At 43.7% G+C, this 22503-nt stretch overlaps 3 protein-coding genes across 3 annotated transcripts; all 3 read left to right on the top strand.

The window, feature by feature from the left end:
* Positions 1–4052: 4052 nt before the first annotated feature.
* On the top strand, positions 4053–7157 carry PWA37_004702 (uncharacterized protein; the record flags this gene model as incomplete). Its single annotated transcript, XM_064861179.1, has 1 exon — positions 4053–7157. One exon carries the CDS (start codon positions 4053–4055, stop codon positions 7155–7157), a length of 3105 nt encoding a protein of 1034 aa, XP_064716856.1.
* A 162-nt stretch (positions 7158–7319) lies between these two features.
* Positions 7320–8480, top strand: PWA37_004701 (uncharacterized protein; the record flags this gene model as incomplete). The annotated part of the gene is made up of 1 exon (XM_064861178.1): positions 7320–8480. The coding sequence occupies one exon, from the start codon at positions 7320–7322 to the stop codon at positions 8478–8480; it is 1161 nt and encodes a 386-aa protein (XP_064716855.1).
* A 1349-nt stretch (positions 8481–9829) lies between these two features.
* On the top strand, positions 9830–21058 carry FLO10 (Flo10p; the record flags this gene model as incomplete). Its single annotated transcript, XM_064861177.1, has 1 exon — positions 9830–21058. The coding sequence occupies one exon, from the start codon at positions 9830–9832 to the stop codon at positions 21056–21058; it is 11229 nt and encodes a 3742-aa protein (XP_064716854.1).
* Between the last annotated feature and the right edge of the window lie 1445 nt (positions 21059–22503).

Genomic DNA, 22503 nt, shown 5'->3' with positions numbered 1-22503 from the left:
TCTCTCTTCTTTTGATTCTTTTCTTTAAATTTTTTTTTCTTAAAATTTTTTTTTCTTAAAATTTTTCTTCTTGAAAAATATTTTTCTCTTTTAATTATTATTATTAACGACATAATAAAACAGTCTTTAATAAGAAAACCTAATAGACATACTGTCTATGTTCTAACATATACTATATACAAACAAAAAAGAACGACATATATGAATTATGAATCTAATAAGTTCACTGATTAAAGACATAGGTGTTCTGTAAAAATAAGTTGATTTCTTCTTTTTGGTCCTATTTTTTATTATAAACCAGTTCAATATCATTACATTCAATAATGATAATCACAATTGTTATGGAATTTCTAGGTAGTTCTAGAAAATAAATTATGGTTTTTGTAACTTTGCAAACTACTGAACTTAAAACCATTGAAGTGTCACCTTAAGCAGTTTCAGTTTTTTTTACAAAAAATTGTAGATTTCCTGTATGTTAGATATGACACAAAAATTTCTGAATCCTTAAAGATTCTTAATGAAGTTGGAGTACCCACAGCTATATTAATCTAGACTACTACAGTTACAGACAACAACAAATCTTTACCAGCCAATGTTATTGTTGTTGTTGTTACTCCGTCTTAATCTATCATCTACACTGTGGCTATAGTTAAAATATCCACTAACAATGAAAACCAACCAACATCTAGCAACAATATATCATGCATTACTACTGTTTTGGGTTAACAAAGGGCAATGTTCAAACTACTTTAGTAACCAATAGTATCCAATTTAACAAACTAGAAACAGGAATAATAACAACAATACCGGCTATATTCTGTGATGTGTATATTATTTCTTGTAGGTCTAATAACAACCGCAAATGATGCTTTGCAACAGCTAGGTGTTGGTTAGTTCTCATTGTTAGTGAACTTTCCACTAATAGTGAATGGTGTTGGTGCTAGAGAGAGATGGAGTGACAACAATAACAACAAAATCTACTGAAAAAGATTCATTTTCGTATTAGTGTAGAAGCATAAATTGATGTAATTGTGGTTAAAGTAGAGATATTACCAGTGGTGGTGGTATACAAAGCGGATGGAACTAAAGTAATCAGTACAATAATTTCAGTATTCTGATAATAAAGAGCTGTCGCTATTGACAAGCTTAATAGTATAGAGAATAGGCTAATGTTGTAAAAGTAGTTTAGCTAGAACATAATGAAAGTACAGCTATTTGCTAAAAAATTTTTTCAATAGTATCTAAGTCCTGGTTATTTGTATGAAAATAGATCTGATATGATTTTTAACTGTAAATAAATTTGGCATAGCCTTTGAATTAATTAGATAAACACTTTCCTTACCAGTGACTTTACCTATCTATGAGAAAATTATTGAAGATAATACCTTTGAATTTAATCCAGTAGATATGCCGTAGAATCTATTGGTTATTGATGACACCATTATTCGTTAATAATCCTGAGGTTATGTGTTTCTGATAACAGTAATTCTTGTTGAAATCTCAATAATATTTTACTTGGATAGATATAAGATATAGACTCTTTCTATATCTCTAGGTGTAATATTCCTATATATCTATATCCCTAATCTAAGATAACCTAAAAGTATACACTTATATACTATATATCTAAACTTATTTAATCCTTGGTTTCTTGTGCCTTCTTCTCGTTCGTTCTTCTTGTTCCTTATGATAAGCCCTAAGAAAGAAGTATCTAGGGATTTTCGAAGGTGACTGTAGTAATAATGAAGACAAGATATTGAAAAGAGTTTGAATGGTAGAAGAAGTAAAGCAAGAGCAAGAAGTGGCCAGAGTAATTCTAAGATGAAAAAGAAACGTGGTAATTGTTGATGTCGGGAGTAAATTACCAGTATTTTATTTTTAACAGTATGAGGAATTGAGGTAACACCCCTTAATTTTCACTAATAAGATATATTTATAGTGCCAATAACATTCTATAAATAGTTGATAACCTATGATATTGTCAATGTCTTATTGGCTTGTAATAAAAATATTAAAGTGTTTGATACTGAAACTTGACATCACCAGACGTATTGCATTTTTCACATATAACAATAGTTCCATGATAAAAAATTTTTTCATCACCTAAATTCAATAAAAAAAAACCAGTTTTTTTAAACTCTAGTTTAGTTGTTCCAATATACAACTATGCTGTGCTAATTGGTTATAAATGCATGCTAATAGTAAAAAAAATGTACGGTATTATTATACCCAAATCAAAAAGATACTTTTGTATTCAATAATCATATGAACAGATTTTGGGGAACAATCAAAATCTTTAATCAAAAAGAACAATACATATGACATCAAATAAATCGCGCATAACTTTTGTCTACCTCTGGATGATGTCGTTCACGGAACATTGAAAATTTTTTTTAAAACAAAAACAAAAAAAAGTCTCTAAAAAACTCATCATCTACTTTTTTAAAAACGGCTTTTTTATTGTAAATTTTCAGATCATAATAAGATCAGTTCTTTTGTTTTTCCAAGTTTATTGGGGTGGGGGATATACTAGAAAGGAAATTTAAAACAGACAAATAAGAAAAAGAAAGTCAAAAACAAAAGATTTAAAATTTCTTGTTTTATCTTCCAAATTTTTTCTTGAAAGACATGTTTTTTATGTACAAAAATTTTTGAAGATTGCAATTTTAAAATAGTAATCTTGCTTTTATTATTTTATTAAAAATACATACACTGTAAGAAAATAATTCTTTATAGGGTTAAGGCTGATAATTTTAGATATTATGTCCACCAGTTGCTTCCTATTCTTCATTGGCATAACATATAGCTCTAAAAAATAATGAGATATTTTCTTTACTGTATAGTTTGATTAGATTTAACTTGTTTTTAAGAACATTTAAACGAGGAAATTTTAAAAAAATTCTTAACAGGTCAAAAAAAACTCGCTATTCAATCCCACATCTTATGTTTTTCTACAAACAACATTGTTCCATCTAATATTCCAAAAATAATCTATTCTTCTAAAGTTATTTGCCGATATTATGTATATGCAACACGTAAGAAAGATCTATCAATTTTTTGGGGCAACACTTACTGGTACTATTTTCTTTCATTGTTACCATCGTTTTTATTCTTTTATTATTTGTCGTCTTATTTTATTCTATTATACTATTATTTGTTGCGCTGCTCCTGAGCAAGTCTTTGGAAAACTATTGAAGATAAAAGCACTTTTTGAAACTCTATTTTTGCCTTTACCCCTTTTCCTTTCCTTTCTTTCTTTTGTATGCCTTAACGGGAAAAGACATTTTTAATTCTCTCACTGTATTTACCGAAAATACTGTTTTATTTCTATTATTTCCAGAGTAGGAAAAAAATTCCAAAAAAGGCCAACTTTGAAAGTGTTTTTTTACAGTTCCTTCAGAACTGTTGGACAAATCTTGTCCAAATCGGGATATTCTTGTGCGACAATAGGATATGCATTGCGTATTTGTCCTTTTTTCCATTGGTTTTTTTAGCAAAGAGTTGATGTAAGTTCTCTTATCTTATTATAAAGCATTTTTTACCAATAAACATTTTTAATGACCAAGAATCGTAAACATCAAGTGCTTTTCCCTGAATTTGTTTATTACTAAGCTCTTTTGCTTCTTTTTTTTATTTTCATCTCAACAAAGACATGTCTCCTTGATCTCAAGGATTTTAATTGTTATCAACCGTTATCATAGTTTTTTGTAAAAATATTTGTCTTTTATTGTTTATTATGACCAAGAGAACAATACTTTTAATTCAATCTACAAGTTTTTTTATAAATGTCTTGATGTTTTTTTGTTAGATTGTTCATATTTCTAAAGATATAAAAATAAATACTATATGATTTGGTCATCTCTTCTTTTCGTGAATTATTCTCCTTTCCTTCCTTCTTGCTATGAATAAAACACCACAGCTCCAAGAGCATTAAACACAGGTAAAATTAAAAGTTTGATCAAGTAATAAGTCTCTTAAAGTATCTTTGCTCAACCCAGGGAAAAAGTACACAAATCTTTTTCTCTACAACCCAAGACATTCATTCATTCAAAATGCACAGTGATATACGTTCAATCACTAGAAAGTTTCTCTCCATTCTGTTGCTTTTTACGGTTTTTCATGTTTCGTTCGCTGGTAATATCACCCCAAAAGCATGCCTTACTGGAAAAATAATTCAGCCAGGTGCTACTGTCGAATTCTACGAATATCCACTTGGTGATATTGTAGATATCAATAGCCCAGACTTCCCCATCAGTGGTTATAAGAAATTTCGTTATGTTGGTGAAATCAAAGGTGTCACAAATCTTAACTGGGATTCCGGTTGGCCTGCAATTGTGCCCCCATATGGTTATACGGGAGTGCCCATCACACACTTTACGATGGTGGCCACTGGTTACTTTGTTGCCCCATTTACTGGTATTTACACTATGTCCCTAGAAGTGGACGATTATGCCGCTTTTTTCTTTGGTGCCGGTGCAGCATTTGATTGCTGCAACCGAACATCAACCTTCTCCTCTGATGATGTTATGTTCAAACTTACTTCGAGTGAAGGTGGTAGGTTAGGGGGAGGTGGCCATAAGGTGTATCTGGAGGCTGGGTATTCCTATCCATTTAAAGCTGTTTATACTAACGTGAAACAAAGAGGTATCCTTAAAGTAGCTATCCATCTACCTGGTGGTATTATTATCACTGATTTCGGTGATGCTCTATACTCGTACGCGGAAGATGATGAAGAGCGGGAGGAGTTCTGTTCCGCACTTACCGTTAGTCATCCTTCTACAACCATTTTCAATACTCGGTACGAGATGACTGTTCAATCTTATGTTAGAGATTTGCCTACACCTAGCACTGTTACTACCATCACTACGACAGATTGGTTCAATAAGGACGACGCACAGGTAAACATCATTACAGTTGTTAATCAGCCAATGCAAACACTGTATCAGACAGGTTGGGGATTTGCATCGGCTACCTACACGGTCCAAATCGGCGTCTATGAGAACAACGGTATTACATCTCAAGCCATGGCTGTGAACATATTTAGGCCGTATCCAGCCACTTTCTACACCACTACTACTGGAGATGTTACGGCCCCGACTACAACTACCTCTCATACTATAGTCTATAACTACAACAATGATTATAGTCTTACTCAAGAGTTTAATGAGGCTGTTATAATAGTGATTGAGCCACCACCATCCACCACCTATACTACCACTTCTGCTCCAGTTTTTTTCCTAACAACCACTACTTACACCACTACTACCACTGATAGCAATGGCTCTTCATCTGAGGAAGTTGTTGTGGTAGTGATCACCCCAGCTCCAATGACCTCCTACACTACGACTACCGCAGATGTCAAAGTTCCAATTACATCTACTTACACAACCACAGTTATGGACAATTTCGGTGCATCTTCTCCAGAAGTTGTTGTTGTTGTGGTCACCCCATCCCCATCTACCTCCTACACCACTACTACTGCAGATGTCAGAGCTCTAACTACAACCACATATACCACAGTAATTGACCACGATGGTTCATCTTCTCCAGAAGTTGTTGTTGTTGTGGTCACCCCATCCCCATCCACCACCTACACTACTACTACTGCAGATGTCACAGTTCCAACTACAACCACCTACACCACCACACTTGTTGATGGCGACGGTTCATCTTCTCCAGAGGTTGTTGTGGTAGTGATCACTCCATCCCCATCCACAACCTACACTACTATTGCTGCAAGCATTTCTGCCCCAACCACAACCACCTATACTACTATCGTCACTGACAGTAACGGTTCTTCATCTCCAGAAGTTGTTGTTGTAGTGGCCACTCCAATACCAAGTGCGGTCACATCGTTCGTTGCAGGCATGGTTGATTCAACCACTGTTCTTTTCACCCTCACCTCCTACACCACCAACTCCAAGGGTAGCAGCACTCCAATTGACATAGTAATTGTTGAGACTCCAATGCCAACTGCTATGATCTCACATGCTCCAACGATGATTGGATCTGCCTCTGATGACTCCACCACCAACCCCAGGGGCAGCAGCACTCCAATGGACGATGTAAGCGTTAAGACCCCAATGGCAAGTGTAATTACATCATTCGTTGCAGGTATGATTGATTCGACTGATGTTCTCTTCACCCTCACATCTTACACTACGAACTCCAAGGGTAGCAGCACCCACATTGACATTGTGATTGTAGAAACACCAATGCCAACCGCTCTGATCTCGCATGCTCCAAGCATGATCACCTCCTATGTTCCAGGCATGGTTGGTTCTGCTTCTGTTCTATCCACCTCCACCTTGTACACCACCAACTACAACGGCAGCAGCACCCACATTGGTGTTGTGATTGTTGAGACCCCAATGCCAAGTGTCATTACTTCCTATGTTCCAGGCATGGTTGGTTCTGCTTCTGTTCTATCCACCTCCACCCTGTACACCACCAACTACAACGGCAGCAGCACTCATATTGGTGTTGTGATTGTTGAGACCCCAATGCCATCTGTGATCACCTCCTATGTTCCAGGCATGGTTGGTTCTGCTTCTGTGCTATCCACCTCCACCCTGTACACCACCAACTACAACGGCAGCAGCACCCACATTGGTGTTGTGATTGTTGAGACCCCAATGCCAAGTGTCATTACCTCCTATGTTCCAGGCATGGTTGGCTCTGCTTCTGTTCTATCCACCTCCACCTTGTACACCACCAACTACAACGGCAGCAGCACCCACATTGGTGTTGTGATTGTTGAGACCCCAATGCCATCTGTGATCACCTCCTATGTTCCAGGCATGGTTGGTTCTGCTTCTGTTCTATCCACCTCCACCTTGTACACCACCAACTACAACGGCAGCAGCACCCACATTGGTGTTGTGATTGTTGAGACCCCAATGCCATCTGTGATCACCTCCTATGTTCCAGGCATGGTTGGTTCTGCTTCTGTTCTATCCACCTCCACCCTGTACACCACCAACTACAACGGCAGCAGCACCCACATTGGTGTTGTGATTGTTGAGACCCCAATGCCATCTGTGATCACCTCCTATGTTCCAGGCATGGTTGGTTCTGCTTCTGTGTCTATCCACCTCCACCCTGTACACCACCAACTACAACGGCAGCAGCACCCACATTGGTGTTGTGATTGTTGAGACCCCAATGCCATCTGTGATCACCTCCTATGTTCCAGGCATGGTTGGTTCTGCTTCTGTGTCTATCCACCTCCACCCTGTACACCACCAACTACAACGGCAGCAGCACTCACATTGGTGTTGTGATTGTTGAAACCCCAATGCCATCTGTGATCACTTCCTATGTTCCAGGCATGGTTGGTTCTGCTTCTGTGTCTATCCACCTCCACCCTGTACACCACCAACTACAACGGCAGCAGCACCCACATTGGTGTTGTGATTGTTGAGACCCCAATGCCAAGTGTCATTACTTCCTATGTTCCAGGCATGGTTGGTTCTGCTTCTGTGCTATCCACCTCCACCCTGTACACCACCAACTACAACGGCAGCAGCACCCACATTGGTGTTGTGATTGTTGAGACCCCAATGCCATCTGTGATCACCTCCTATGTTCCAGGCATGGTTGGTTCTGCTTCTGTTGTATCCACCTCCACCATGTACACCACCAACTACAACGGCAGCAGCACCCACATTGGTGTTGTGATTGTTGAGACCCCAATGCCATCTGTGATCACCTCCTATGTTCCAGGCATGGTTGGTTCTGCTTCTGTTCTATCCACCTCCACCCTGTACACCACCAACTACAACGGCAGCAGCACCCACATTGGTGTTGTGATTGTTGAGACCCCAATGCCAAGTGTCATTACTTCCTATGTTCCAGGCATGGTTGGTTCTGCTTCTGTTCTATCCACCTCCACCTTGTACACCACCAACTACAACGGCAGCAGCACCCACATTGGTGTTGTGATTGTTGAGACCCCAATGCCATCTGTGATCACCTCCTATGTTCCAGGCATGGTTGGTTCTGCTTCTGTTCTATCCACCTCCACCTTGTACACCACCAACTACAACGGCAGCAGCACCCACATTGGTGTTGTGATTGTTGAGACCCCAATGCCATCTGTGATCACCTCCTATGTTCCAGGCATGGTTGGTTCTGCTTCTGTGCTATCCACCTCCACCCTGTACACCACCAACTACAACGGCAGCAGCACCCACATTGGTGTTGTGATTGTTGAGACCCCAATGCCATCTGTGATCACCTCCTATGTTCCAGGCATGGTTGGCTCTGCTTCTGTGCTATCCACCTCCACCCTGTACACCACCAACTACAACGGCAGCAGCACCCACATTGGTGTTGTGATTGTTGAGACCCCAATGCCATCTGTGATCACCTCCTATGTTCCAGGCATGGTTGGTTCTGCTTCTGTGTCTATCCACCTCCACCCTGTACACCACCAACTACAACGGCAGCAGCACTCACATTGGTGTTGTGATTGTTGAGACCCCAATGCCATCTGTGATCACTTCCTATGTTCCAGGCATGGTTGGTTCTGCTTCTGTTCTATCCACCTCCACCCTGTACACCACCAACTACAACGGCAGCAGCACCCACATTGGTGTTGTGATTGTTGAGACCCCAATGCCATCTGTGATCACCTCCTATGTTCCAGGCATGGTTGGTTCTGCTTCTGTTCTATCCACCTCCACCCTGTACACCACCAACTACAACGGCAGCAGCACCCACATTGGTGTTGTGATTGTTGAGACCCCAATGCCATCTGTGATCACCTCCTATGTTCCAGGCATGGTTGGTTCTGCTTCTGTTCTATCCACCTCCACCCTGTACACCACCAACTACAACGGCAGCAGCACTCACATTGGTGTTGTGATTGTTGAGACCCCAATGCCAAGTGTCATTACTTCCTATGTTCCAGGCATGGTTGGTTCTGCTTCTGTTCTATCCACCTCCACCTTGTACACCACCAACTACAACGGCAGCAGCACCCACATTGGTGTTGTGATTGTTGAAACCCCAATGCCATCTGTGATCACTTCCTATGTTCCAGGCATGGTTGGTTCTGCTTCTGTTCTATCCACCTCCACCCTGTACACCACCAACTACAACGGCAGCAGCACTCACATTGGTGTTGTGATTGTTGAGACCCCAATGCCATCTGTGATCACTTCCTATGTTCCAGGCATGGTTGGTTCTGCTTCTGTTCTATCCACCTCCACCCTGTACACCACCAACTACAACGGCAGCAGCACCCACATTGGTGTTGTGATTGTTGAAACCCCAATGCCAAGTGTCATTACTTCCTATGTTCCAGGCATGGTTGGTTCTGCTTCTGTTCTATCCACCTCCACCCTATACACCACCAACTACAACGGCAGCAGCACCCACATTGGTGTTGTGATTGTTGAGACCCCAATGCCAAGTGTCATTACTTCCTATGTTCCAGGCATGGTTGGTTCTGCTTCTGTTCTATCCACCTCCACCCTGTACACCACCAACTACAACGGCAGCAGCACCCACATTGGTGTTGTGATTGTTGAGACCCCAATGCCATCTGTGATCACCTCCTATGTTCCAGGCATGGTTGGTTCTGCTTCTGTTCTATCCACCTCCACCCTGTACACCACCAACTACAACGGCAGCAGCACCCACATTGGTGTTGTGATTGTTGAGACCCCAATGCCAAGTGTCATTACTTCCTATGTTCCAGGCATGGTTGGTTCTGCTTCTGTTCTATCCACCTCCACCTTGTACACCACCAACTACAACGGTAGCAGCACCCACATTGGTGTTGTGATTGTTGAGACCCCAATGCCATCTGTGATCACCTCCTATGTTCCAGGCATGGTTGGTTCTGCTTCTGTGTCTATCCACCTCCACCCTGTACACCACCAACTACAACGGCAGCAGCACCCACATTGGTGTTGTGATTGTTGAGACCCCAATGCCATCTGTGATCACTTCCTATGTTCCAGGCATGGTTGGTTCTGCTTCTGTTCTATCCACCTCCACCCTGTACACCACCAACTACAACGGCAGCAGCACCCACATTGGTGTTGTGATTGTTGAGACCCCAATGCCATCTGTGATCACCTCCTATGTTCCAGGCATGGTTGGTTCTGCTTCTGTTCTATCCACCTCCACCTTGTACACCACCAACTACAACGGCAGCAGCACCCACATTGGTGTTGTGATTGTTGAGACCCCAATGCCATCTGTGATCACCTCCTATGTTCCAGGCATGGTTGGCTCTGCTTCTGTGCTATCCACCTCCACCCTGTACACCACCAACTACAACGGCAGCAGCACCCACATTGGTGTTGTGATTGTTGAGACCCCAATGCCATCTGTGATCACTTCCTATGTTCCAGGCATGGTTGGTTCTGCTTCTGTTCTATCCACCTCCACCTTGTACACCACCAACTACAACGGCAGCAGCACCCACATTGGTGTTGTGATTGTTGAGACCCCAATGCCAAGTGTCATTACTTCCTATGTTCCAGGCATGGTTGGTTCTGCTTCTGTTCTATCCACCTCCACCTTGTACACCACCAACTACAACGGCAGCAGCACTCACATTGGTGTTGTGATTGTTGAAACCCCAATGCCATCTGTGATCACCTCCTATGTTCCAGGCATGGTTGGTTCTGCTTCTGTTCTATCCACCTCCACCCTGTACACCACCAACTACAACGGCAGCAGCACCCACATTGGTGTTGTGATTGTTGAGACCCCAATGCCATCTGTGATCACCTCCTATGTTCCAGGCATGGTTGGTTCTGCTTCTGTTCTATCCACCTCCACCTTGTACACCACCAACTACAACGGCAGCAGCACCCACATTGGTGTTGTGATTGTTGAGACCCCAATGCCATCTGTGATCACCTCCTATGTTCCAGGCATGGTTGGTTCTGCTTCTGTTCTATCCACCTCCACCCTGTACACCACCAACTACAACGGCAGCAGCACCCACATTGGTGTTGTGATTGTTGAGACCCCAATGCCATCTGTGATCACCTCCTATGTTCCAGGCATGGTTGGTTCTGCTTCTGTGCTATCCACCTCCACCCTGTACACCACCAACTACAACGGCAGCAGCACCCACATTGGTGTTGTGATTGTTGAGACCCCAATGCCATCTGTGATCACTTCCTATGTTCCAGGCATGGTTGGTTCTGCTTCTGTTCTATCCACCTCCACCCTGTACACCACCAACTACAACGGTAGCAGCACCCACATCGGTGTTGTGATTGTTGAGACCCCAATGCCATCTGTGATCACCTCCTATGTTCCAGGCATGGTTGGTTCTGCTTCTGTTCTATCCACCTCCACCCTGTACACCACCAACTACAACGGCAGCAGCACCCACATTGGTGTTGTGATTGTTGAGACCCCAATGCCATCTGTGATCACCTCCTATGTTCCAGGCATGGTTGGTTCTGCTTCTGTTCTATCCACCTCCACCCTGTACACCACCAACTACAACGGCAGCAGCACCCACATTGGTGTTGTGATTGTTGAGACCCCAATGCCATCTGTGATCACCTCCTATGTTCCAGGCATGGTTGGTTCTGCTTCTGTTCTATCCACCTCCACCCTATACACCACCAACTACAACGGCAGCAGCACTCACATTGGTGTTGTGATTGTTGAAACCCCAATGCCATCTGTGATCACTTCCTATGTTCCAGGCATGGTTGGTTCTGCTTCTGTTCTATCCACCTCCACCCTGTACACCACCAACTACAACGGCAGCAGCACCCACATTGGTGTTGTGATTGTTGAGACCCCAATGCCATCTGTGATCACCTCCTATGTTCCAGGCATGGTTGGTTCTGCTTCTGTTCTATCCACCTCCACCCTGTACACCACCAACTACAACGGCAGCAGCACCCACATTGGTGTTGTGATTGTTGAGACCCCAATGCCATCTGTGATCACCTCCTATGTTCCAGGCATGGTTGGTTCTGCTTCTGTTCTATCCACCTCCACCCTGTACACCACCAACTACAACGGCAGCAGCACCCACATTGGTGTTGTGATTGTTGAGACCCCAATGCCATCTGTGATCACCTCCTATGTTCCAGGCATGGTTGGTTCTGCTTCTGTTCTATCCACCTCCACCCTGTACACCACCAACTACAACGGCAGCAGCACCCACATTGGTGTTGTGATTGTTGAGACCCCAATGCCATCTGTGATCACCTCCTATGTTCCAGGCATGGTTGGTTCTGCTTCTGTTCTATCCACCTCCACCCTATACACCACCAACTACAACGGCAGCAGCACCCACATTGGTGTTGTGATTGTTGAGACCCCAATGCCATCTGTGATCACCTCCTATGTTCCAGGCATGGTTGGTTCTGCTTCTGTTCTATCCACCTCCACCCTGTACACCACCAACTACAACGGCAGCAGCACCCACATTGGTGTTGTGATTGTTGAGACCCCAATGCCATCTGTGATCACTTCCTATGTTCCAGGCATGGTTGGTTCTGCTTCTGTTCTATCCACCTCCACCCTGTACACCACCAACTACAACGGCAGCAGCACCCACATTGGTGTTGTGATTGTTGAGACCCCAATGCCATCTGTGATCACCTCCTATGTTCCAGGCATGGTTGGTTCTGCTTCTGTTCTATCCACCTCCACCTTGTACACCACCAACTACAACGGCAGCAGCACTCACATTGGTGTTGTGATTGTTGAGACCCCAATGCCATCTGTGATCACTTCCTATGTTCCAGGCATGGTTGGTTCTGCTTCTGTTCTATCCACCTCCACCCTGTACACCACCAACTACAACGGCAGCAGCACCCACATTGGTGTTGTGATTGTTGAGACCCCAATGCCATCTGTGATCACCTCCTATGTTCCAGGCATGGTTGGTTCTGCTTCTGTTCTATCCACCTCCACCCTGTACACCACCAACTACAACGGCAGCAGCACCCACATTGGTGTTGTGATTGTTGAGACCCCAATGCCATCTGTGATCACTTCCTATGTTCCAGGCATGGTTGGTTCTGCTTCTGTTCTATCCACCTCCACCCTGTACACCACCAACTACAACGGCAGCAGCACCCACATTGGTGTTGTGATTGTTGAGACCCCAATGCCAAGTGTCATTACTTCCTATGTTCCAGGCATGGTTGGCTCTGCTTCTGTTCTATCCACCTCCACCTTGTACACCACCAACTACAACGGCAGCAGCACCCACATTGGTGTTGTGATTGTTGAGACCCCAATGCCAAGTGTCATTACTTCCTATGTTCCAGGCATGGTTGGTTCTGCTTCTGTTCTATCCACCTCCACCTTGTACACCACCAACTACAACGGCAGCAGCACCCACATTGGTGTTGTGATTGTTGAGACCCCAATGCCATCTGTGATCACCTCCTATGTTCCAGGCATGGTTGGTTCTGCTTCTGTTCTATCCACCTCCACCCTGTACACCACCAACTACAACGGCAGCAGCACCCACATTGGTGTTGTGATTGTTGAGACCCCAATGCCATCTGTGATCACCTCCTATGTTCCAGGCATGGTTGGTTCTGCTTCTGTTCTATCCACCTCCACCCTGTACACCACCAACTACAACGGCAGCAGCACCCACATTGGTGTTGTGATTGTTGAAACCCCAATGCCATCTGTGATCACCTCCTATGTTCCAGGCATGGTTGGTTCTGCTTCTGTTCTATCCACCTCCACCCTGTACACCACCAACTACAACGGCAGCAGCACCCACATTGGTGTTGTGATTGTTGAGACCCCAATGCCATCTGTGATCACCTCCTATGTTCCAGGCATGGTTGGTTCTGCTTCTGTTCTATCCACCTCCACCCTGTACACCACCAACTACAACGGCAGCAGCACCCACATTGGTGTTGTGATTGTTGAAACCCCAATGCCATCTGTGATCACCTCCTATGTTCCAGGCATGGTTGGTTCTGCTTCTGTTCTATCCACCTCCACCCTGTACACCACCAACTACAACGGTAGCAGCACCCACATTGGTGTTGTGATTGTTGAGACCCCAATGCCATCTGTGATCACCTCCTATGTTCCAGGCATGGTTGGTTCTGCTTCTGTTCTATCCACCTCCACCTTGTACACCACCAACTACAACGGCAGCAGCACTCACATTGGTGTTGTGATTGTTGAAACCCCAATGCCATCTGTGATCACCTCCTATGTTCCAGGCATGGTTGGTTCTGCTTCTGTTCTATCCACCTCCACCCTGTACACCACCAACTACAACGGCAGCAGCACCCACATTGGTGTTGTGATTGTTGAAACCCCAATGCCATCTGTGATCACCTCCTATGTTCCAGGCATGGTTGGTTCTGCTTCTGTTCTATCCACCTCCACCCTGTACACCACCAACTACAACGGCAGCAGCACCCACATTGGTGTTGTGATTGTTGAGACCCCAATGCCATCTGTGATCACCTCCTATGTTCCAGGCATGGTTGGTTCTGCTTCTGTTCTATCCACCTCCACCCTGTACACCACCAACTACAACGGCAGCAGCACCCACATCGGTGTTGTGATTGTTGAGACCCCAATGCCATCTGTGATCACCTCCTATGTTCCAGGCATGGTTGGCTCTGCTTCTGTTCTATCCACCTCCACCCTGTACACCACCAACTACAACGGCAGCAGCACCCACATCGGTGTTGTGATTGTTGAGACCCCAATGCCATCTGTGATCACCTCCTATGTTCCAGGCATGGTTGGTTCTGCTTCTGTTCTATCCACCTCCACCCTGTACACCACCAACTACAACGGCAGCAGCACCCACATTGGTGTTGTGATTGTTGAGACCCCAATGCCATCTGTGATCACCTCCTATGTTCCAGGCATGGTTGGTTCTGCTTCTGTGCTATCCACCTCCACCCTGTACACCACCAACTACAACGGCAGCAGCACCCACATTGGTGTTGTGATTGTTGAGACCCCAATGCCATCTGTGATCACCTCCTATGTTCCAGGCATGGTTGGTTCTGCTTCTGTTCTATCCACCTCCACCCTGTACACCACCAACTACAACGGCAGCAGCACCCACATTGGTGTTGTGATTGTTGAGACCCCAATGCCATCTGTGATCACCTCCTATGTTCCAGGCATGGTTGGTTCTGCTTCTGTTCTATCCACCTCCACCTTGTACACCACCAACTACAACGGCAGCAGCACTCACATTGGTGTTGTGATTGTTGAAACCCCAATGCCATCTGTGATCACCTCCTATGTTCCAGGCATGGTTGGTTCTGCTTCTGTTCTATCCACCTCCACCCTGTACACCACCAACTACAACGGCAGCAGCACCCACATTGGTGTTGTGATTGTTGAGACCCCAATGCCATCTGTGATCACCTCCTATGTTCCAGGCATGGTTGGTTCTGCTTCTGTTCTATCCACCTCCACCCTGTACACCACCAACTACAACGGCAGCAGCACCCACATTGGTGTTGTGATTGTTGAGACCCCAATGCCATCTGTGATCACCTCCTATGTTCCAGGCATGGTTGGTTCTGCTTCTGTTCTATCCACCTCCACCCTGTACACCACCAACTACAACGGCAGCAGCACCCACATTGGTGTTGTGATTGTTGAGACCCCAATGCCATCTGTGATCACCTCCTATGTTCCAGGCATGGTTGGTTCTGCTTCTGTTCTATCCACCTCCACCCTGTACACCACCAACTACAACGGCAGCAGCACCCACATTGGTGTTGTGATTGTTGAGACCCCAATGCCAAGTGTCATTACTTCCTATGTTCCAGGCATGGTTGGTTCTGCTTCTGTTCTATCCACCTCCACCCTGTACACCACCAACTACAACGGCAGCAGCACCCACATTGGTGTTGTGATTGTTGAGACCCCAATGCCAAGTGTCATTACTTCCTATGTTCCAGGCATGGTTGGTTCTGCTTCTGTTCTATCCACCTCCACCCTGTACACCACCAACTACAACGGCAGCAGCACCCACATTGGTGTTGTGATTGTTGAGACCCCAATGCCATCTGTGATCACCTCCTATGTTCCAGGCATGGTTGGTTCTGCTTCTGTTCTATCCACCTCCACCCTGTACACCACCAACTACAACGGCAGCAGCACCCACATTGGTGTTGTGATTGTTGAGACCCCAATGCCATCTGTGATCACTTCCTATGTTCCAGGCATGGTTGGCTCTGCTTCTGTTCTATCCACCTCCACCCTGTACACCACCAACTACAACGGCAGCAGCACCCACATCGGTGTTGTGATTGTTGAAACCCCAATGCCATCTGTGATCACCTCCTATGTTCCAGGCATGGTTGGTTCTGCTTCTGTTCTATCCACCTCCACCCTGTACACCACCAACTACAACGGCAGCAGCACCCACATTGGTGTTGTGATTGTTGAGACCCCAATGCCATCTGTGATCACCTCCTATGTTCCAGGCATGGTTGGTTCTGCTTCTGTTCTATCCACCTCCACCCTATACACCACCAACTACAACGGCAGCAGCACCCACATTGGTGTTGTGATTGTTGAGACCCCAATGCCATCTGTGATCACCTCCTATGTTCCAGGCATGGTTGGTTCTGCTTCTGTGCTATCCACCTCCACCCTGTACACCACCAACTACAACGGCAGCAGCACCCACATTGGTGTTGTGATTGTTGAGACCCCAATGCCATCTGTGATCACTTCCTATGTTCCAGGCATGGTTGGTTCTGCTTCTGTTCTATCCACCTCCACCCTATACACCACCAACTACAACGGCAGCAGCACCCACATTGGTGTTGTGATTGTTGAGACCCCAATGCCATCTGTGATCACCTCCTATGTTCCAGGCATGGTTGGTTCTGCTTCTGTTCTATCCACCTCCACCCTATACACCACCAACTACAACGGCAGCAGCACCCACATTGGTGTTGTGATTGTTGAGACCCCAATGCCATCTGTGATCACCTCCTATGTTCCAGGCATGGTTGGTTCTGCTTCTGTGCTATCCACCTCCACCCTGTACACCACCAACTACAACGGCAGCAGCACCCACATTGGTGTTGTGATTGTTGAGACCCCAATGCCATCTGTGATCACCTCCTATGTTCCAGGCATGGTTGGCTCTGCTTCTGTTCTATCCACCTCCACCATGTACACCACCAACTACAACGGCAGCAGCACCCACATTGGTGTTGTGATTGTTGAAACCCCAATGCCAAGTGTCATTACTTCCTATGTTCCAGGCATGGTTGGCTCTGCTTCTGTTCTATCCACCTCCACCCTATACACCACCAACTACAACGGTAGCAGCACCCACATTGGTGTTGTGATTGTTGAGACCCCAATGCCAAGTGTCATTACTTCCTATGTTCCAGGCATGGTTGGTTCTGCTTCTGTTCTATCCACCTCCACCCTGTACACCACCAACTACAACGGCAGCAGCACCCACATTGGTGTTGTGATTGTTGAGACCCCAATGCCATCTGTGATCACCTCCTATGTTCCAGGCATGGTTGGTTCTTCTTCTGTTCTATCCACCTCCACCCTATACACCACCAACTACAACGGCAGCAGCACCCACATTGGTGTTGTGATTGTTGAGACCCCAATGCCATCTGTGATCACCTCCTATGTTCCAGGCATGGTTGGTTCTGCTTCTGTTCTATCCACCTCCACCCTATACACCACCAACTACAACGGCAGCAGCACTCATATTGGTGTTGTGATTGTTGAGACCCCAATGCCATCTGTGATCACCTCCTATGTTCCAGGCATGGTTGGTTCTGCTTCTGTTCTATCCACCTCCACCCTGTACACCACCAACTACAACGGCAGCAGCACCCACATTGGTGTTGTGATTGTTGAGACCCCAATGCCATCTGTGATCACCTCCTATGTTCCAGGCATGGTTGGTTCTTCTTCTGTTCTATCCACCTCCACCCTATACACCACCAACTACAACGGCAGCAGCACCCACATTGGTGTTGTGATTGTTGAGACCCCAATGCCATCTGTGATCACCTCCTATGTTCCAGGCATGGTTGGTTCTGCTTCTGTTCTATCCACCTCCACCCTGTACACCACCAACTACAACGGCAGCAGCACCCACATCGGTGTTGTGATTGTTGAAACCCCAATGCCAAGTGTCATTACTTCCTATGTTCCAGGCATGGTTGGTTCTGCTTCTGTTCTATCCACCTCCACCCTGTACACCACCAACTACAACGGCAGCAGCACCCACATTGGTGTTGTGATTGTTGAAACCCCAATGCCATCTGTGATCACCTCCTATGTTCCAGGCATGGTTGGTTCTGCTTCTGTTCTATCCACCTCCACCCTATACACCACCAACTACAACGGCAGCAGCACTCATATTGGTGTTGTGATTGTCGAAACCCCAATGCCATCTGTGATCACCTCCTATGTTCCAGGCATGGTTGGTTCTGCTTCTGTTCTATCCACCTCCACCCTGTACACCACCAACTACAACGGTAGCAGCACCCACATTGGTGTTGTGATTGTTGAAACCCCAATGCCAAGTGTCATTACTTCCTATGTTCCAGGCATGGTTGGTTCTTCTTCTGTTGTCTCCACCTCCACCTTGTACACCACCAACTACAACGGTAGCAGCACCCACATTGGTGTTGTGATTGTTGAGACCCCAATGCCATCTGTGATCACCTCCTATGTTCCAGGCATGGTTGGTTCTTCTTCTGTTGTCTCCACCTCCACCATGTACACCACCGACAACAACGGCAGCAGCACCCACATTGGTGTTGTGATTGTTGAGACCCCAATGCCATCTGTGATCACCTCCTATGTTCCAGGCATGGTTGGTTCTGCTTCTGTTGTCTCCACCTCCACCATGTACACCACCGACAAGAACGGCAGGAGCACTCACATTGGTGTTGTGATTGTTGAGACCCCAATGCCAAGTACATTCACCAGCACTATGTATACTACCAATTCCATGGGCAGCAGTACTCCAGTTATTGTCGTGATTGTTCAAACCCCAAAGCCAAGCGCTATCACTTCTTATGTTGCAGCCACCGGTCTTTCATCCACTGTCACCTTCACCTCCACCTCCTACACTACCAACTCTGATGGCAGCAGCACTCCAGTTGACATTGTGATTGTCGAGACTCCAATGCCAAGTCAGATCACTTCTTATGTTGCAGCTACCGGTCTCTCACCAACTGTTACATTCACCTCCACCTCCTACACTACCAACTCTGATGGCAGCAGCACTCCAGTAGACATTGTGATTGTGGAAACCCCAATGCCAAGCGCTATCACGAAATATGTTCCAGGCATGGTTGGTTCAGCTTCTATCATGTTTACCTCCACCTCCTACACTACCAACTCTGATGGCAGCAGCACTCCAGTAGACATTGTGATTGTGGAAACCCCAATGCCAAGCGCTATCACGAAATATGTTCCAGGCATGGTTGGTTCAGCTTCTATCATGTTTACCTCCACCTCCTACACTACCAACTCTGACGGTAGCAGCACTCCAGTAGACATTGTGATTGTCGAAACCCCAATGCCAAGCGCTATCACTTCTTATGTTGCAGCCACCGGTCTTTCATCCACTGTCACCTTCACCTCCACCTCCTACACTACCAACTCTGACGGCAGCAGCACTCCAGTAGACATTGTGATTGTCGAAACCCCAATGCCAAGCGCTATCACTTCTTATGTTGCGGCCACTGGTCGCTCAACCTCTATCATCACCACCTCCATCTTCTACACTACCAATTCTGACGGCAGCAGCACTCCAATCGGTGTTGTAATTGTTGGTACCCCAACAGTCACTAGTACAAGTTTGGGATATCACTATTGGAATTCTTCAGTAGTTTCCACAAAATTGTCAAGGTCATACAGTTCAATTTCGAAATATTCAAAGGAAAGCATTAGAAGGACAACAAATGCTGAAGCATCTAATGCCAATAATTGGAACACTAGGACAATTGAATCATCATTCTCTTCAGCAGTTTCTGACAGGTCAAGGTCCTCTAACGAGAACACTGCAACTACAGGAAACATAGAAACTTCTGGTGTTAACAGTTGGAGTACTATGAAGAGTGAATCATCGTCCAGAAGAAACGGGGTTGAAAGTAAAACAGGTTCTTCAACTGAGGCAATCACAAATACTCCAAAGGTTACTGCAACTCAAGAGCCATTACAGGTATCTTCTCAAAGTGCTAATCCAAATAGTAGATCGAATACAGTAACATTGTCACGTTATGAAACTTCAGGTTCATCTACTTCAAGTATCATGAATAGTCAACAAATTACTGTTGCACCAGAGCAACTACACGTATCTTCTCAAAGTGCAAGTCCAAGCAGTAGATTAAGTATAGTAACATTATCACATCATGAAACTTCAAGTTCGTCTACTTCAATTATTATGAATAGTCAACAAAATACTATTGCACAAGGGCCATTACACGTCTCTTCTCAAACCACAGAGTCGAGTGGCAGATCGAGTACAGTAACATTATCACGTTATGAAACTTCAGGTTCATCTACTTCAAGTATCATGAATAGTCAACAAATTACTGTTGCACCAGAGCAACTACACGTATCTTCTCAAAGTGCAAGTCCAAGTAGCAGATTAAGTGCCAAAACCTTGTCACAATATAAAGCTTCTGCTCCTACATTTAGTGTTAACAGTTGGAATACTATGAAGAGTGAATCATCGTCCAGAAGAAACGGGGTTGAAGATCAAGCAGGTTCTTCAACTGAGGCAATCACATATACTCCAAAGGTTACTGCAACTCAAGAGCCATTACAGGTATCTTCTCAAAGGGCAAATCCAAGTGGCAGATCAAATACAGTAACATTATCACGTTATGAAACTTCAGGTTCATCTACTTCAAGTATCATGAATAGTCAACAAATTACTGTTGCACCAGAGCAACTACACGTATCTTCTCAAAGTGCAAGTCCAAGTAGCAGATTAAGTGCCATAACCTTGTCACAATACGAAGCTTCTGCTCCTGATACTGCTGGTACACGGTCAAATTTTATCTTAGTGCTTTTCTCCTTATTTCTATTCATGGTTTAGTTAATTTTTAAACAATATACATATGTATTATATATAATAGTATTTGTCTATACCCCAATATCTACTCTTGTAATACATATTTTATATTAATTTATCGGTGCGTTTTTTATTATTTCAAAAGTAACAAAGGAAGGCTGTTCTTTTTTCTCGGTATAAATAATATTAGTGTATATGTTTTAGCACCGGTTTGTAAGAAATTATCTCAAGTAATATATATTACAATATGAATATTAATCATATATGAACACTTACTGCTGAAATTGAACTTTCTAGAATTAATAATAGACCAATTAGATTTTAGTAAACATTAATTGATACGCCAAAAGTGGAGAACGTACTGTTTGCTTGTCAGTAGACGTAAACAAACCTGATCATAAATTTGGTGCCGTACATAGACGAGATAGAGGAGATATGAAAATATATAAAGCCAGCTTTTTTCATATCATGTTTCTCCCCTTGTTCACCTTTTATAAATAAACAAACCGAAGAACTTTATTATAATTTTGTATACTATATCTATCTAATATAATATTGAGAATGTTTACTATATATCCAATGACTACGGGCGCTCATGCTCATCAATAATACATCATATAATTATGTGCATTATTTTCATAGGTTTTTAATAAACCAGAGATCCAATTTACTAATAAGTTAAGTCATGACTGTATTAAATACAAACACCACTACTTTCCAAGATTATCATCTTTTTTTATTTTATTGTTACAAGGTTATGTTAATATTTGAATAATCAAGTAGATCATTTTAATATAATAAATTTTAGTAACGAAAAACAATTTTGTTAAAGCTATAAAATTAATATTTCTAGTAGTGAGAGTTTTATAATGGAATATCTGATTATAGATAAATTATAGGAATTGATGTGAAATCAATTTTGGTGTATTGGATAGGTTAAAATATATTAGTTACATTCTTATTCTATTACTTATATTCATATTGTTAATATTACAGTTTTGATCAAAGATAGCACATATTTTAGGAATTGTAATAAAACAGTCTCAGTCTAATAATTGGTTTATATTTGTTAGATTATTTATTTTCCAGATCGTTTGTTCTAGGTAGGTGATGATTTGTTTCAATATTAATTTATTCTACAGTGTCTAATGAGGAGTAACAGAATTATCAATTAATTGAGATATGAATAGAATAAATAATGTTCATTTCCAAGTCATACAACATCCATGTTATAATGAAAATTAGTGCTTGAATATTCATTATTTATTCCTGTTATCATGTTATAGTTAGTAGTATGTATATCCATCTGATAATATCATCCAATGCATAATAAAGTAATATACAATCTTTTTTTTTCATATTCAAACTATTGATAAGGAATTGCGTCTGAATATTTTTAAGTAATTATATTTATAAAGACGTTATGTTAATGTAAAGTATTCTATTAATAGATATCTAGTCTAGAAATA

Source organism: Arxiozyma heterogenica (assembly GCF_036370985.1).
Source record: "Arxiozyma heterogenica strain weizmannii chromosome Unknown scaffold_7, whole genome shotgun sequence".
Taxonomy (NCBI): domain Eukaryota; kingdom Fungi; phylum Ascomycota; class Saccharomycetes; order Saccharomycetales; family Saccharomycetaceae; genus Arxiozyma; species Arxiozyma heterogenica.
This window is presented reverse-complemented; position numbering and strand designations above follow the sequence as displayed.